This window comes from Myxocyprinus asiaticus, chromosome 3, assembly GCF_019703515.2.
Source record: "Myxocyprinus asiaticus isolate MX2 ecotype Aquarium Trade chromosome 3, UBuf_Myxa_2, whole genome shotgun sequence".
NCBI lineage: Eukaryota > Metazoa > Chordata > Actinopteri > Cypriniformes > Catostomidae > Myxocyprinus > Myxocyprinus asiaticus.
In genome coordinates this window covers 59,561,275-59,578,430 of record NC_059346.1, presented here as the reverse complement: position 1 = coordinate 59,578,430, position 17,156 = coordinate 59,561,275, and the positions used below count along the sequence as shown (strand labels likewise).

At 46.2% G+C, this 17,156-nt stretch overlaps 1 protein-coding gene across 1 annotated transcript in view; it reads right to left on the bottom strand.

The window, feature by feature from the left end:
* LOC127426215 (voltage-gated potassium channel subunit beta-3-like) overlaps positions 1 to 14,609 on the bottom strand; it is a 57,611-nt gene extending 43,002 nt beyond the window's left edge. The window contains exon 1 of the mRNA XM_051672882.1: positions 14,347 to 14,609. Within this exon, the coding sequence (XP_051528842.1) occupies positions 14,347 to 14,609 (263 nt within the window). The remainder of the gene's footprint in view (positions 1 to 14,346) is intronic.
* Between the last annotated feature and the right edge of the window lie 2,547 nt (positions 14,610 to 17,156).

Below are 17,156 nucleotides of genomic sequence, written 5' to 3'. Positions count from 1 at the left end.
AATGTTCAGCTCTTTTTTACGTAAGTTTGTTAATTGTCACCACTGTTGCGTATTGTATGCCGAGAGTTGATATCTGTGTGTCTTGCTAACAACTTGAGTTATGCTGTAAGTTCATCAAAAACATCAAACACTCAATTTGCTGATATCATTTTGCTGAAATATCCTCTACTGTTTTTGCATTTATGTTTTTATATGTAATGTATCACTATTGCCACATATAGTGCCATTTGCAAGGTATGATCAGACATTCAGTCTGACCTTAGGTTTTGTCTTCCAAGTAGCACAGTGCAATAACTTGTGTTTTACTTAAACATAAATTGACTGGCTGGAAGAACATAATATAATAATAAAGAAGGTCCAAGGTGCCAGCTCAAGAGATCACTGATCACCATAATGGTGACTTCAATAAAAACAAATATTGATAACCAAACAACAACACTAACTAAACAAAGACTTCTACTGAGTCTGAATAAATAATTTTGTACGTGTTTTTTGTATTTTATAATTTATTTTTTTTACAATTTTTGAAGCCCCAATTCATTGCCAAAGCACGCACACTTATTCAAGTGCAAAGGTTTATGGGTATTTCACCATTATAACCCACAATGCAGTGCTATACTGTTATTTTACTGTGTGCAGATTGTTGTTGTTGTTTTTTTTATTTTTTTTTTATTTATTTTTTTTTTAAAAAATACACTGTTCAATCCTGGCAAAATTTTACATTTAATATGTACATTGCTTCTAAGGTTGATTTTTTTATTTGACTTCTGATTAGACAGACAAGTGAAGGCTGATGTGAGATGATAAAGAACAGAGGTGTTGGTCAGAAACATCATGAACACTAAACATACGGGGGGTGGGGGGGTGGGGGGGTTAAAACATACGTTTCAAAATGTCACTATAGCTGATGATATATGATATCATGATTTTATATGTTCATTTTCCCCTAATGCCTTGTATAGAACAGCTATTTACTGTAAAACTAGTCATTTCACAGTGAGCCTGCTCTTGATCTCCCAGAATGCAAAAATTTTAACAGCAAACTACTGTATTTAAGAATCACAGTAGATTGCTGTAGGAATTTGGCCGTAAATTTACAGCAATGTTTTACAGTGCAGGTCTCCTGAGCGACCAAATTGGCCCGGTTGCTAGGGAGGGTAGAGTCACATGGGTAACCTCCTCGTGGTCACGATTAGTGGTTCTTGCTCTCAGTGGGGCGTGTGGTAAGTTGTGCGTGGATCGTGGAGAGTAGCATGAGCCTCCACGTGTAGAGTCTCTGCGGTGTCATGCACAACAAGCCACGTGATAAGATGCGCAGACTGACTGTCTCAGAAGTGGAGGCAACTGAGACTTGTCCTCCGCCACCCGGATTGAGGTGAGTAACCGCACCACCACGAGGACCTACTAAGTAGTGGGAATTGGTAGGCCACTTGTTGTTCTTGGTGATTTCAACATACACCAAGACAAGCCCCAGGCCACTGAACTTCATGCTCTTCTGGCCTCATTTGACTTGGAAAGTATTCACACTTTTGATTGTATGCAACTCTTCTGTCTCTATGTTCTCTCCTGTGACTAACACTGAGGTCTCTATACTCCTCCTCTCCAACCACCCCACCACCTGTTCCCTTGACCCCATTCTTTCTCACCTTCTCCAGGCCAACTCTCTGTCCATCCTACCTGCACTCACACACATAATTAATCTCTTATGTGTCTCTTATGTGTCTCTACTATCTCTAATTACAGGCACTTTTCCCCCTACATTTAATCAGGCTCGAGTAACCCTGCACTTAACCCCACACAAGTAGAACACTACAGACCAGTCTTTCTCATCCCATTCACGGAAAAAACACTTGAAAGGGCAGTTTTCAATCAAATCTCTGCCTATCTCTCACAGAACAAGCTGCTGGATGACAATCAGTCAGGCTTCAAAAATGGACACTCCACCGAGACTGCCCTGCTGTCTGTCACTGGGTCGCTGAGACAGGTGAAAGCTGAATCCATATCATCCATCCTGATTCTGCTGGACCATTCTGCAGCCTCTGACACAGTCAACCATCACTCTCCACCCTCTCTTCGCTGGGCATCACAGGAACTGTGCTTGACTGGTTTAATTCCTATCTCTCTGGTAGGTCCTTCAAGGTAGCCTGGAGAGGTGAGGTGTCCAAGCCACATCAGCCACTTACTGGGGTACCTCAGGGCTCAGTGCTTGGGCCACTTCTCTTCTCTATATACACAACATCACTGGGACCCATCATTCAGGCACATGGTTTCTCTTACCACTGCTACGCCAATGACACGCAGCTCTACTTATCTTTCCAGCCCTACGACACCACAGTGACTGCTCGAATCTCTGCCTGTTTGGCAGACATCTCGGCCTGGATGAAGGAACACCACCTGCAACTTAACCCAGCCAAGACCGAACTCCTTGTCTTTCCAGCCAACCCTGCTGTTGCACACAACATCACCGTGCAGCTGGGTTCAACTACATTAACGCCTTCCAAAACGGTCAGAAATCTAGGGGTAACCATTGTTAACAAACTACATTTCACAGACCACATCTCAAAGACTGCAAGATCATGTAGATTTACACTCTACAATATCAGGAAGATAAGACCATTCCTCTCTGAACATGCCACACAACTTCTTATTCAGTCACTTGTCATAACTAGACTGGACTACTGTAACACACTCATTGCAAGCCTCCCTGCATGTGCAATCAGACCCCTGCAAATGATCCAGAATGCAGCAGCACGTCTGGTCTTTAATGAACCAAAGAGAGCAAATGTTACACCACTCCTTGTCTCTTTTCACTGGCTGCCGGTTGATGCACATATCAAGTTCAAGGCTCTGATGCTGGCATACAAAACAGTCCATAAATACATAAAATCATTTCTGCAGGGCTATGCGCCAACTAGAAGTCTGTGGTCGGCTAAGGAACGTCGTCTTGTTGTGCCAACACAAAGAGGCTCCAAAACACTTTCCCAGACTTTCGGCTTCATCGTACCACATTGAAGTGGTCCATGAAGCTGACTCACTTTCTGTCTTCAAAAAATGGCTAAAAACACATCTTTTCCATGAGCACTTAACCAGTCACAAAAAAAAAAAAAACAAACAAAAAAAAAATATTCTTGTGGCACTTAATCTGTTTTGAATACTACTATTCTGATGCTATTGAAACTTTGTAATATGGTACTTTTTCATACCACTGTCTCCTTAAGATGATTCGCTTATGTGTTCCTCTTTTGTAAGTCGCTTTGGATAAAAGCATCTGCCAAATGTATAAATGCAAATGTAATTGGGCATTCCAAATTGGGAGAAAAAAAAATCAAAACGAGCAGATGATCTTTTAACATTCATATCCAACTGCTCTCGATTGATAAACTCTATAAAATATTTTAATATTTCGGTAGAAGATCCCTCAGACCCCAGTGCTTTGGCTGTCTCTGGGCCCCCAATGCAGTTTTTTAGAGACTATTTTGACTGTTTAGAATAACGTTTTTTTTTCTTTTTTTGTTTTGCCAAATTGGAAAGTGCAATGTGCAAATGTGAATGTATATCGTGATAAATATTGGTATCGAACAGTATGAAAAAGAATATCATGATAATATTTTTGTCCATATCGCCCAGCCCTAGTTCACATAATTTTTCTTGCCGCTGTATTTACTGTGCAGTATGCAGTACACAGGCATTCCATTCCGAATGTTGCCTATCGTCGATCTATGTTTATCTATCTCCATCTATCTCCATCTCTGTATCCTATTCAGAAAGATAGAGAGAAATCGACAGAAAGACAGGAAAGAGAAATCTCTTTTTCTTATCCATTTGAAACAGGCTTTGATAAGAAAATTCACAGGTTTTGAAGCTCCAATGCCTTGATGTCTAAATTGACAATACGGAGATGACAACTCACACTATTGAGAAAACGGGACATATACAATCGATCTCTTTTTGCCCACAAAACCTCCCTCTGTGTAATAATCTCTGTCCTTTTCATCCTATCAGGCCGATTGAATGGCACAGCAGCTCGGTAGAGATGACTTCAATATTAACACACTGTAAATACAATCTCAGTTCCCTATCTGCCACTCACTCGACATTGTGTCGATGTAGTGACACTAGGGGTCACTCTTGGGAGCCCCAAACACCTCTGATCTTTGAGAAAAGGCCAATGGGAATTGGCAAGTGGAATTTGCATGCCACTCCCCCGGACATACGGGTATAAAAGGAGCTGGCTCGCAACCACTCGTTCAGATTTTCTCTTCAGAGCTGAGCAGTTCTATTCATTGAGCTGAATTCATCCGCCGAGTTCATTCACCTTATCTGCTGGATTTACGGCGCATTTCAGCGGCTTCTCCCCCTCTGCACCAGTGGAGTGCAGAGAATGCCCCTGGGTGCTTCGGCAGGCTAAAAGAATATATTCTTTCTCTAAAAGAGTATATTTTCTTCAACTAAAAGAGTGCCACTTACGGGAGCGTCTTTTTAAAGATGCTTTTCCATTTGTGTATAATTCCTGGTTGCGGTCATTACCTCTCCGCTTCTGACAGCCACGATCACTGCCTTACGTGTTTGGGCGACCCCCATGCGGAGATATTGTTCATTGCGAGAACATGACTATGGCAATGTTGCAGTTGCAGCTTTCTTTCGTAAGAGGGAATGCAACCCCAGCGGCTCCCCGCCTCGGTCCTTCTACCTACGGGTATGAGGCCGTGTTGGCTAGCACTGGGGGCGATTTGGGAACCTCAATGGGAAACCCCCCACGGACCTCCCATTCCCCAGCATGCTCATCTGCCCCGGTCGGATTCTGGGATGAGACCACCGGCTCGTCTCAGGGCAAGTTCGTGTTCTCATTTAGGGCTCACGAAGAGGATGAGCTGTCGATCGCAGCATCGGAGAGCGGGCTCATCCAGTCCGAAGCTGAGGCCTCGGCTGGGCTTCCACCTTCGGGTATGGTCGCCCAGTCACAGGCTGACGCGGAGCTGATGGCCATGCTTGCCCGGGCGGCTGCGAGCGTCGGGCTGGAGTGGAATCCTCCACTCTCCCCTGAACCCTCGCGGCTCGATGATTGGTTTCTGGGCCCAGAGTGCCGCTCACGGCAGCACCCCGGTCCCTTTCTTCCCGGAGGTGCATGAGGAGCTGGCGAGGTCATGGAGGACACCTTTCACTGCCCAATCCCAGTCTTTCAGCTCCCCCAGTCTCACTACCCTCAATGGTGGGGCTGCCAGGGGGTATTCGGCGATTCCCCAGGTGGATAAGATGATTGCGGTGCACCTGTGCCTGCAGAGCGCCGCAACCTGGCGGGGTCGCCTGAAACTCCTTTCCAGGGCCTGTAGGCTTACGTCGTCTCTCATGACTAGGGCCTACGGTGCCACTGAACAGGCCGCCTCCACCCTGCATGCCATGGCTCTCCTGCAAGTACACAAACCAAGGCACTAAAAGAACTGCACGAGGGTAGTTCTGACCCAGGATTGATGCAGGAGCTGCACTCGGCGACCGACCTCACTCTCCGGGTGATGAAGGTCACAGCGTGGTCCCTCGGGCAGGCGATGTCCACCCTAGTGGTCCAGAAGCACCACATTTGGCTCAACCTAGTCGAGATGAGGGAGGCTGACAAGGCACAGTTCCTTGACGCCCCCATCTCCCAGGTTGGCTTGTTTGGAGGCACTGTCGAGGACTTTGTCCAGCAGTTCTCGGCGGTGAAACATTAGATGGAGGTGGTTCAAGACCCCGCACCCCATCTGCTCGTCACCAAGGGCGTCCTCCTGCTGCAACAGCACCGGCTCTGCCGCAGCCCACCCCCGCGACCCGGCCCTGGTGTGGAGCCACCCACAGGAAGCAGATGCCACCCATCTCACGGCCGGCCGCCAAGAACCTGAGCAAGGCTTCGAAGCGCCCCTGAGACAGGCGACCCAGGGACAAGGATACCCGCTGCTCTGGAGCTGGTGGACAGACCACTCCATCCCCTGGTGGAGGGCCAGGAGGAGAATCTTTTGTTTCCTTTTTCTTTGATTTTGCCGCATGCACAAGGGGCTGCGGTACCCAAAATTTCAACAAAAGAGTGGTTTCCTTATTCCCTGGGTCACATATCCGGTGCTCAAGGCCGTCGTCACGACCGCCGACCACCGTTCCCTTACGGTACATATGGCGCTCCAGGGGCGGCCCCCCGGCCCTTTGCGCCCAGCTGTGACATAAACACGCCTGACGGACTGCGGGGATGATATTCCTCCTCCCCCCTCCCTGACTGACCCTATGGTGGGTACCCAGAGCCAGGTAAGTGCTTCGATGTCCCCGGACTCAGTATGGCGACATGGCCTCAGGCTCCTCTTGGTCCCCCTCGACCGGAGTTTGGACGCGTGGCTTGCACTCTCCAACTCGTCGCGATGGCTGACCCGGACCGTCAGACTTGGCTACGCGATACAGTTCACCAGGTGCCCGCCCAGGTTCAGCGGCATCCGCTTTGCCTCGGTGAAGGGTGATAACGCCACTGCCTAGCGTACGGAGATCGCTACCCTTCTGCAGAAGGATGTGATAGAGCCTGTCCCTCTGGCCGAGATGAAGAAGGGGTTTTACAGCCCCTACTTCATCGTACCGAAGAAAGGCAGTGGGTTGTGGCCATTCTTGGACCTGCGAGTACTGAACCGGGCTTTGCACAGGCTCCCGTTCAAGATGCTGATGCAAAAACGCATTTTAGCAAGCATCCAGCATCAAGACTGATTCACGGCGGTAGACCTGAAGGACGCATGCCTCCATGTCTCCGTTTTGCCTTGACACAGACCCTTCCTGTGGTTTGCTTTCGAGGGCCGGGCGTACCAATACAAAGTCCTCCCCTTCGGCCTGTCCTTGTCCCCTCACGTCTTCATGAAAGTTGCAGAGGCAGCCCTTGCCCCGTTAAGGGAAGTGGGCATCCGCATCCTCAACTATCTTGATGAATGGCATATGGCGTCCTATGCGGTGGCTACACCACTCAGGTTGATGTATATGAGACCACTTCAGCACTGGCTTCAGACTCGAGTCACGAGATGGGCATGGCACCACGGGACACATCGTGTGGTCGTCACACTGATCTGTCGCCGCCTCTTCAGCCCTTGGTCGGATCTAGCATTTCTACGGGCTGGAGTTCCCCTAGAGCAGGTCTCCAGTCGTATCGTCATCACGACGGATGCCTCCAAGACAGGCTGGGGCGCCGTATACAACGGGCATGCAGCCACCGGCTCTTGGACCAGAATGCGACTGCGTTGGCACATCAACTGCCTCGAGTTGCTGGCAGTGCTACTCGCCCTGCGGAGGCTCCGGCCATTGATCCAGGGCAAACACGGTGATGGTAGCGTACATCAACCGCCAAGGTGGCCTATGCTCCCGTTGCATGTCGCAACTCGCCCGCCATCTCCTCCTCTGGAGTCAGCAGCGCCTCAAGTCGTTCAAGCCTCTCACATCCCGGGCGACCTCAACACCGCGGCGGACGCGCTGTCAAGACAGGTTACACTCAGGGGAGAGTGGAGACTCCACCCCCAGGTGGTCCAGCTGATTTGGAGTCGATTCGGTCAAATGCAGGTAGACCTGTTCGCTTCCTGGGAATCCTCCCACTGCCTGCTATGGTACGCCCTGACCGAGGCCCCCCTCAGTACAGACTTGCTGGCACACAGCTGGCCCCCGGGAATACGCAAGTATGCATTTCCCCCAGTGAGCCTACTCACACAGACCCTGTGCAAAGTCAGGGAGAATGAGGAGCAGGTCTTCCTAGTAGCACCTTACTGGCCCACCCAGACTTGGTTCTCAGACCTCAAGCTCCTCGCGTCAGCCCCCCCCCCCGCGGTGAATTCCCCTGAGGAAGAATCTTCTTTCTCAGGGATGGGGCACCATCTGGCACCCACGACCAGACCTCTGGAATCTCCACGTCTGGCCCCTAGACGGGACGCGGAAGACCTAAGTGGCCTACCACCCACGTGGTAGACATGATCACTCAGGCTAGAGCCCCCTCCACGAGGCGCCTGTATGCCTTGAAGTGGTGTTCTTCCCGACGTGAGGACCCCCAGAGATGCGCAGTCGGATCGGTGCTTTCCTTCCTGCAGGAGAGGCTGGAGGGGCGGCTGTCCCCCTCCACCTTGAAGGTGTATGTAGCCGCTATATCACGATGCAGTAGACAGTAAGTATTTGGAGAAACATGACTTGATCATCAGGTTCCTGAGATTCGCTAGGAGGTTGAATCCCCCAGACCGTGCCTCATTCCCTCATGGGATCTCTCCGTGGTCCTGCGGGGAGCCCCCTTTGAGCTCCTGGAGTCAGTTGAGCTAAAGGCACTCTCCTTTAAGACTGCCCTCCTGACAGCGCTCACAACCATCAAGAGGGTAGGAGACCTGCAGGCGTTCTCTGTCAGCGAAATGTGCCTGGAGTTCGGTCCGGGCTACTCTCATGTGATCCTGAGACCCCAACCGGGCTATGTGCACAAGGTTCCCACGACCCCGTTTAGGGATCAGGTGGTGAACCTGCAAGCGCTGCCCCAGGAGGAGGCAGACCCAGCCTTGGCGTTGCTGTGTCCGGTGCATGCTTTGCGCATCTATTTGGATCGCACGCAGAGCTTTAGAAGCTCTGAGCAGCTCTTTGTCTGCTTTGGCGGACAGCGGAAAGGGAGCGCTGTCTCCAAACAGAGGATCGCCCACTGGGTCATTGACGCCATCGCAATGGCATATCACGCCCAGGACATGCCGTCCCCCTTGGGGCTGCGAGCCCACTCAACTAGGAGTGTGGCGGCCTCCTGGCCCCTGACCAATGGTGCCTCTTTAGCAGACATCTGCAGAGCAGCGGGTCTAGCAACACCCAACACCTTTGCGAGGTTTTACAATCTCCGGGTTGAGCCGGTCTCATCCCGTGTGTTGTCAGGTATGAGCAGGTAAGTTCCGGGACAGCTAGCTGGGTGTACCGCTTGCGCATAGCGCCTTTCCCCTCTCCGAGGTGAAGACGTGCGCTTTGACTCCCAGTCGTATTCACAAAGTTGTGGACCCTGGATGACTTCCTCCTTAGCCCTGTGGCAGGTGGGTTTGCGGAGAAACTCCCTGCTGGCACAGTACGTGTGCTAACTAGGCCCAGTACTGGGGTAGGTGCTCCACCTGCGCTGGTTCCCCGTAGGTAACCCCGTGTGATGTATCTTCCGCAAAATTGTTTCCCTTTCGGTAAACTGCGTCTTCCTTGGGCAGAGAGCCTCTGCCCCTGGTCACCATGTCTGTAGAGCCCCACCCCCTTGGGTGGGTCTCTCTAATAGACTGATTTACAACAAAGTGGTAACTGATTTAAATATTGGCACAGCAGTCTGCAGACATGTTTGCACAGACAAATTTACCGTGCGTTCCAAACGGCATAAACGATGCTTTCAGAGGGCACTTCTAAGGGAGAACAATCATGATTCATGGTAGCCATGCTGTAAGGTCGTTCCAAACAGAATTTTCAATAAAAATGACTTTCTAATTACCACACTTTCCAGCCCTCCAAAGCTCACACAGTGGACAGTCTTCAAGGGGAATAGGGCTTAGGAATGATCACTTCTGAATGAAATGCACACGTAGACTGTCACTATGGGGTAAAATAAAAACTGTGACAAAAACAAGCCCTGATATTAATTGCTTTTAATATTGGCCTAATCAGATCAATAATAATAATAGTAAAAAAAAGGGAATTATGGCAAATACCAATATAGTCACCTATACAGTATATTGTGCATCCCTTTAGTTTTGAGTGCAATACACATCAGATGGTACATAAATGGTCAGTGGACGTGCCATCTGAGAATGAGACTAGTATAACACTCATACACACACACACACACACACACACACACACACACACACACACACACACACTAGACTTGCCACGATATCATAATTTTCACACTGCACGGTTCACTTTCAAACCAGTATTACCGCTGGTTGGACACTAGGTGGTACTATGGGGTAATTTTCATTAAGCAGTAGCCTACACAATAACGCAAGGCAGCTTGATTTCAAACTTTGACCTTTATTTGTATTTATTTTTACTTAAATTTCAAATGAAACAGAAAAAATGAAGTGCGATTAAAATGTGTGTTGTTCAACTTTTTGAAAGATGGCTTTTCAACAGTTGTGAAGGGCAACATTTCTTTGGCAACAAACCTACTACATCCGTGCATTCTCTCCATCATGGGCTACCGGTCGAGGATTTCATTGTCTGAGCAAATACATCACTTATTGTGGGTTGTTGATGGTTGAATGTTGGTGTTTTATTACCTTTCATCCCAGGACCCAGTTTTGCTGCTTCAGAAGGGTAATGACTTGGAATGTGTGTGAATACATTTGTTTTGTTCCCTCCTAGGGCTGGGCGATTTGCAAGAAATATGTTCACTATATTTTTATTTAAAAATATATATATTATTATCCAATTACATATGTCAACCCCCCGGCTGAGGGATTGGTGAATATTCTTGCTTTAGTGATTTTGCATTGAAAATTATTTAAAAAATGAAAAAACTTCAAATTGCTATTCAAACTAAACAAAAAAGCAATTAAAATAACAAAGTGGTCAAATAAATAAATAAAATCATATATAACCACCTTTCCATTTAGCGTCACACAAGTATCCGTCTTATAATACAAATTAAGATCTAAAAACAATTCTAAATGTAAACATAATAATTATAATGATGATAATAATCACTGAAATATAAATCATGGTTTGAGGTGAACGTGTTTTTGTATTATTTTATTATTTAATCACAGATGTATAGGCTAGATATAAAGTGACCCTGCAGAGTTGCTCTCACAACGAACTGTCAACCCGATCTCATGAAAAGTCATACATAATTTATGAGTTGGCTATTTCGTATGTGTAACGGGGTAAAAGGGAAAGGAGGAGGCGAGAACCGGCTTGACAATATAAATAATCATTTAATGATTAACTTAAAGACCCCTGGCAGCGGGTCTCCTGCTCCAGGCGGTTGGCAATGAGCCCCTCCCCGCTCGCGGACGCCGGTCTTATCTTTGACCCCGCCACGTTCTAGCGGCCGGTAGGGGTCTCCTCTGCCACTGGCAGCAGCCCGACCGCTGCAGGCAGTCAGTAGGGAGCCCCTTCTCCCCTCGCAGTCGGCAGTCGTTCCTCCGCTTTCAGGCGGCCGGGCTTCTCAGTCCCCCAGCGGATGGCCGCGGCTGCTCCTTTGGGGTGGATGGTAGTGGCGAGGACTCTACTATGGCGCATCCCTCCTCCTTCCCAGGTTTTGGCACCAATGCAACAGGGTTCAATGGAAAGGAGGAGGCGAGAACCGGCTTGACAATATAAATAATCATTTAATGATTAACTTAATGCAAAAGACATTTAACACACACACACACATACAGGAAAGCTGCCTGTAGCTCTCTCTCTCCCGAACTGCCACCTCCGGCCGCCTTTATCCCTCTCGTGGGCTTGATTAGCCTGATTAGGGGCCGGGCGTGCATCATCACAGCCCGGCCCCGCCCTCCTCCTTGCCACAGTATGGTATTGCACGATGTTGTTTGCATAAACTTGTATGACTTCATCACATGCAAATTCCAAGATGTCTAATGCGGAAGTAAGCGTGAGTTCAGAGCACAAGGCATTAAGGACATACTTATTAATATAATGCCCTTACCTAAACCCCTTATATAAACTTAATCAATCAGTAGAGTGTGTAAACATGATAGGAAGCTGTTGTGTGTGACAGAAGCAAGTAAGTGTCGAGTATTAGATAGAAACGATGTCCATCGACGTCATTGGCTGTAGTGAAAGTCATAGGAATTCAAACGAGTGCAGTTGCATGATATCATACGAATTAGCCAAATTTAGAATAGTCATACGAATCCTGATGATTTTGCCGTGAGAGTGTGTTGCAACTGTTCTGTGGAAATAAAGCGGACTGAACTCAAAGCAACTCCTGAGCTGAGATGGTCTGAGGTAATTTGCAGCATTCTCATAGACGATACTATTCTTGCAAAAACAAATTCAGAAGACTGAAGAAAAGAAAAAGTGAGAACCCTTTACATATGCGTGTTCAACAAGACTGCACGCCTCCGAACAAACATCGTGTCAGACATTCGCATAGACTGCGTTTCTGTCATCTGTTCTTAAATATATAACAAAGTGTGTTTCTTCAAGCACGTGTCTATGTGTCTAACAGCATTTCTTGTGTGATTACGAATCCGAGACATCTTAGTTACCCACCATGCACATTATGTTCACTACCTGCAATTAAACATCTTCTGTCAGTGTGCGTACTTTGCTACCTGTGTAATTTGACATGTTGGTAAAGAACATCTGGCTTTCAATGCGTTATTTAGGTTAATTTATCATGGGTTGCAAACTCTTCATTAGGCAACTATTCTTTATTTAAGGCTAGTCTATTTGTTAGGCTATTGTATTAATATTGGAAGTTCCATTCATAATGTTTCCCCCTTTTACCCAGTATAAAATTTCACACCGGTGTTGTCCCTTGTACCAAGTAAAACCAGTAACACCGTACACCGTGGCAACCCTAACACACACACTCTTACACCAATGTTTTAATGGATACATCTGTAAAACCCCATGTTCTAAGAATAGCATCTCTCTGACAGGGAAAAATGACCTTTAAAGACCTAATAGACAACATGGATTGTCTAACTGTGAAAAATGTGTGTGTATGTGTTGCGTAACCACAGTCTGCAGTATTAACCTGACATCTAGATAACGCACACAAATAAAACTGTGTGATTTCTGTTCCACTAGCCGAACCAAATAACACAAGTACACAAATGATTATTTCCAACCAGGTTTCCTAAACAATCCTACCACTCCGCCCCCGCCCTCTATTGCTCAACCAAATAGGTAGTTCTGTCCCAAACTAACGGCATCGGCTGAGCCAGAAGTTGACATGTACCGCTCAAACAAACAAATAAACTACAAAATAGCCACAGAGTCACAGTGTTTACACTTCAGGAAGTCAACCTACAAATGGCTTACTTATAACTCTGACCAGAATTTAGTATTTTAACATTTGAAAAATAAAACAGGCTAAAGGATAGGATACTGTTAAATAATTAAGCGAGTATGATCACTTTTGGAAGGTTGCACGTCTTGGGCGATAGCTAATACTGTAACATAATGAGAGTTTATCATAGTGTATCTAATTTATTCTCATAACTTTTAACATTCAAATGTTTTCACCATTGAAGCAATAAGGTGAACTAGCCATAAACAAACACAGGCACGGTATTCTCAATGGAGGTCACTCGCTGCCCCTTTGACATTCCGTTTGACACTCATTCAACTCACTCATAACACACACACATACACACACACACACACACACACACACACACACACACAGAGAGAGAGAGAGAGAGAGAGAGAGAGAGAGAGAGAGAGAGAGAGGATTAAAGTGGCTGTAAGAGGGCCCTCATTAATCTTTAAAAAAGTTATAAAACATCATTCAGCATGGAATAACCCAGTCCTGGAAGGGGCTCCCCAACAGGTGGCGTTAACATACAGAGAAATCTCATGATATTTGTCAAGAACATGTTCAGCCCGAGTCATATTTCACCCCAAAACCAAAATGAATAAAAATATATATTTGGATTAAAGAAAGAAAAGTCTAGGACCATTAAGCTGTTGTTGTTGTTTTCCTGCATTGTGGCATTGTTTTCAAGACAATTAATGAATTTTGTTGGAGGTTACCATTGTGGAGAAGAGTGGAGCTAATGGTTAGGACGAGGTTGGGCGCATTACGGTAGAAACAACACTGTGTGTTGAAGATATAATGAAGCAAATACTGAAAGATTATCAGTATAATGATTGTTCGGGGATCTGTAACTCTCAGCAACACCATACTTGCTATACATTTCAAAAATATATATGTAATATACTAATGTGTTTGCTGTTATAGCTAGCATCAAGGTTCAACAGAGTAATTTGAACAGAATTTGAATTTAAGTTAAGTTAACTCAATTCATTTAGGTTCTTCCCACACACAGTATTTCAGTAGAGACCACATTTTAATGTCATGTCAAAGAAACTCATTTTCATTAGCACACACAATAGCACACACACTGCTATTTTATGGAAATAAGCAATCGCTTCATTTTTTACAATATTTTTAAATATATCCTTTTGTTTTCCGCAGAAGAAAGAAAGTCATATGGCTTTGAAATGACTTGAAGGTCATAAAATAATTACAGAATTAAAAATTTTGGGTAAACTATTCCTTTAATGGCTTCTCTTCTGTATGCAAAATAGAATTTCTTTGAAAATATAACCTAGACATTTTTTCGTGAGATTCACCCACGCACATAGGCCCACACTCCTTCACCTGTCTAGCCACGCCCTTTTTCTCCTTACCTGTATTTCATGCTACTGTGCCGTCCAATAGCCTCCTTCATGTGGGCGTGGCCGTGAGGCAGGGGGCGGGACCCCATCGCGTCCCGTGATATGACAGCGCTCTGAGTTGCATAATTGACATTTCCTCCCTGTCCGCTCCCTCTTTCTCCTCCTCCACCTCCCCCGCTGCTGCCCCCTGGTGGAGGTGCAGTTCGCAGGCCACACAGGCGGTCCTCGCTGCGGCTCTTGAGATTGTGCTCCGTACAAGCAAATGAGACCTGCATCCTGACTAGTGCTTACACACCTCCAGCCACTGTGGGTTGGAGTTGATCAAATTGAGTCTCTTTTGATGTTTGTGTTGTTTCTCAAGTAACAATGAAGATGTTGAAGATATCTATCACAGCACGAGTCTAGATAGATAGATAGCACTCAAGAGAGGTCTTGCAGCTGGCACCAACTTGCAGCTGTTGCGCCTAGGGCACGCGTCCAAACGCAACCCTGACGCGGTCGGGCGCGTGTTTGTGTCGCCAGACAAAAGTCACGACTGGCCGCGGTCCAGGCCCAAAACTGTTGCGTGCAGAGTCAGCCTATACAGTCGCCCACTGCACTTCTCCAATACCCGTATCGACGCAACTTGAAGATGCTTCCCTCCGTGTTGAGGCATTCCTCTGCAAAATCCGGGTGGTCTCTCTCTGTGCAAGGCGGGGGACCTCCTCACTATGCGGAACCTCCAATCCACGGTGGGTTTCCACTGACAGGATGCGCAACAGTCGGTGCCGCTTCACCTAATGACACTCCGGAGCAGACCTCGAACACGAGCGGAGAGACCCGCGCAGACGCGCACACTTGTGTTCAACCGCGCCTCGCCATTTTCCTCAGTATAGAAACGTATGGACACAAAACCAAACATATACACACATATACATTCACACTATCTAGGGGTGGTCACTATTTAACACACAGCACGCTCTCACGCGCTCTCCATACAGCAGCAAACGTCGCGTTATTGTTCTGACGCGAAATTATTGCCATGGTGATCACCGCGCGCGATCAAAAAATAGTTTGACAGCTCCGCAGTGCCCATATTCCAACGCCAGGTCGTACTATAGTGATACTATAGTATAGTAATTACCGATACATAACATAGTTAAAGTGTTAACGAAGAAATGCCGTCGATTAATGTGTGAAGGGAATTGTGTATCCGTTCTGTGCGACAGAACCATCAAACGCGATACTGCCAACTCAGAACCCACTGAAAGCCTCTGTGAACCCCCCCCCCCCCCCCCCCTCTCTCTCTCTCTCTCTCTCTCTCTCTCTCTCTCTCTCTCTCTCTCTCTCTCTCTGATTTCCATTGCGATTAATGTGTGAATTGAGCAGGACCACTGCGGAATAATCACCTTATTGCTTCTGTTTTGTATGCGCTGGGAAACATTTTTTGTCACTTCATCACCACGGTCTCTAGGTACAATAAACATACTGACATAGAGAAAGCGATTAAGACTGTCAAGAAAATATTAAGATTGTGGTTCCAATATTCTGTATGGATTCCTATTGGAATTTCTGTCATAATTTTGAACCTATCCTAATGGGGATTTTTAAAAAGGGTTCCAACATAACACAAAATCTAGGGTTTTTAGAGCACATAGTTGTTCATAGGACTATTGTGGTATCCAATACGATAAAATGGCCATGTAGAACATCAGAAAGAATTTAAAAAATATATTCATGATGAATATAGATCTATAGCTCTGTAGAATGACGTTATTAAAATACAAAAAACAGAGTTTTTTTTTTTGTTTTTTTTTTGTGGATTTTCTATCCTTTTTCTCCCCAATTTGGCACGCTCAATTCCCAATGCGCTCTAGGTCCTCATGGAGGCATAGTGACTTGCCTCGATCTGGGTGGCTGAGGACGAATCTCAGTTGCCTCCGCGTCTGAGGCCGTCAATCCGCGCATCTTATCACGTGGCTTGTTGAGCGCATTACCACGGAGACCTAGCGCGTGTGGAGGCTTCACGCTATTCTCTGCGTCATCCACGCACAACTCACCATGCGCCCCACCAAGAGCGAGAACCACATTTTCAGTTTATCCAGTAGCATTTTATTTCATTCTGTTTTCTTATTTGATCCCATTAGGATCCTTTAGGATTTGTTCCAAATTAAGATATAAATGCCTAAAATGTATTTTATAGACAAGTGATTATACAGAAAAAACAGGGCGATAGCACACATGCAGCATGCAGTGCCACATCAGCTGTAAATACATACATATACAAGCTCTGAAGTCCTCTCATAAAGAATGTTAAATCAGTTTATCCAGTATCTAATTTGATTCCATAACTATTTAAAAAAAAAAATTATTGGTTCCAAATCCTGCACACATTCCTTTAGGATGTTTTGAATACATTGACATGATGCAGAAAACCAGGAAAAATATAGTTTCAAAAGGCCAAGGGTGGTTTTCAAGCCCAGATGGTTGTGTCTGTTGCTGATGGATGCTGCTGTTTTAACATCTGCATGAACCAAGTCTGTAAGACCTCACCAGTAGAGGAGATCGAATTGTCAAAATAATTCTACACTCTCATCAAAACATCCCGAATAATGCTGCATCCTATTTTATCAGTTTCAGTATGAGCAAAACTTCAATTGTTTTCAGAAATAGTTCTTCTAGGATTTAATATAGTGTTTCTACATTCTGCATCACAGCAATTTGTTAAGAAATGTTGCTTAATTGACTAACAGTGGAACATCATTTGTACACTGTCATGCCGCTAAAGTGCTTTTCAAAGCTGTATGCAGTGCATCAGGGTGCACAGAGACTACTGCCAACCA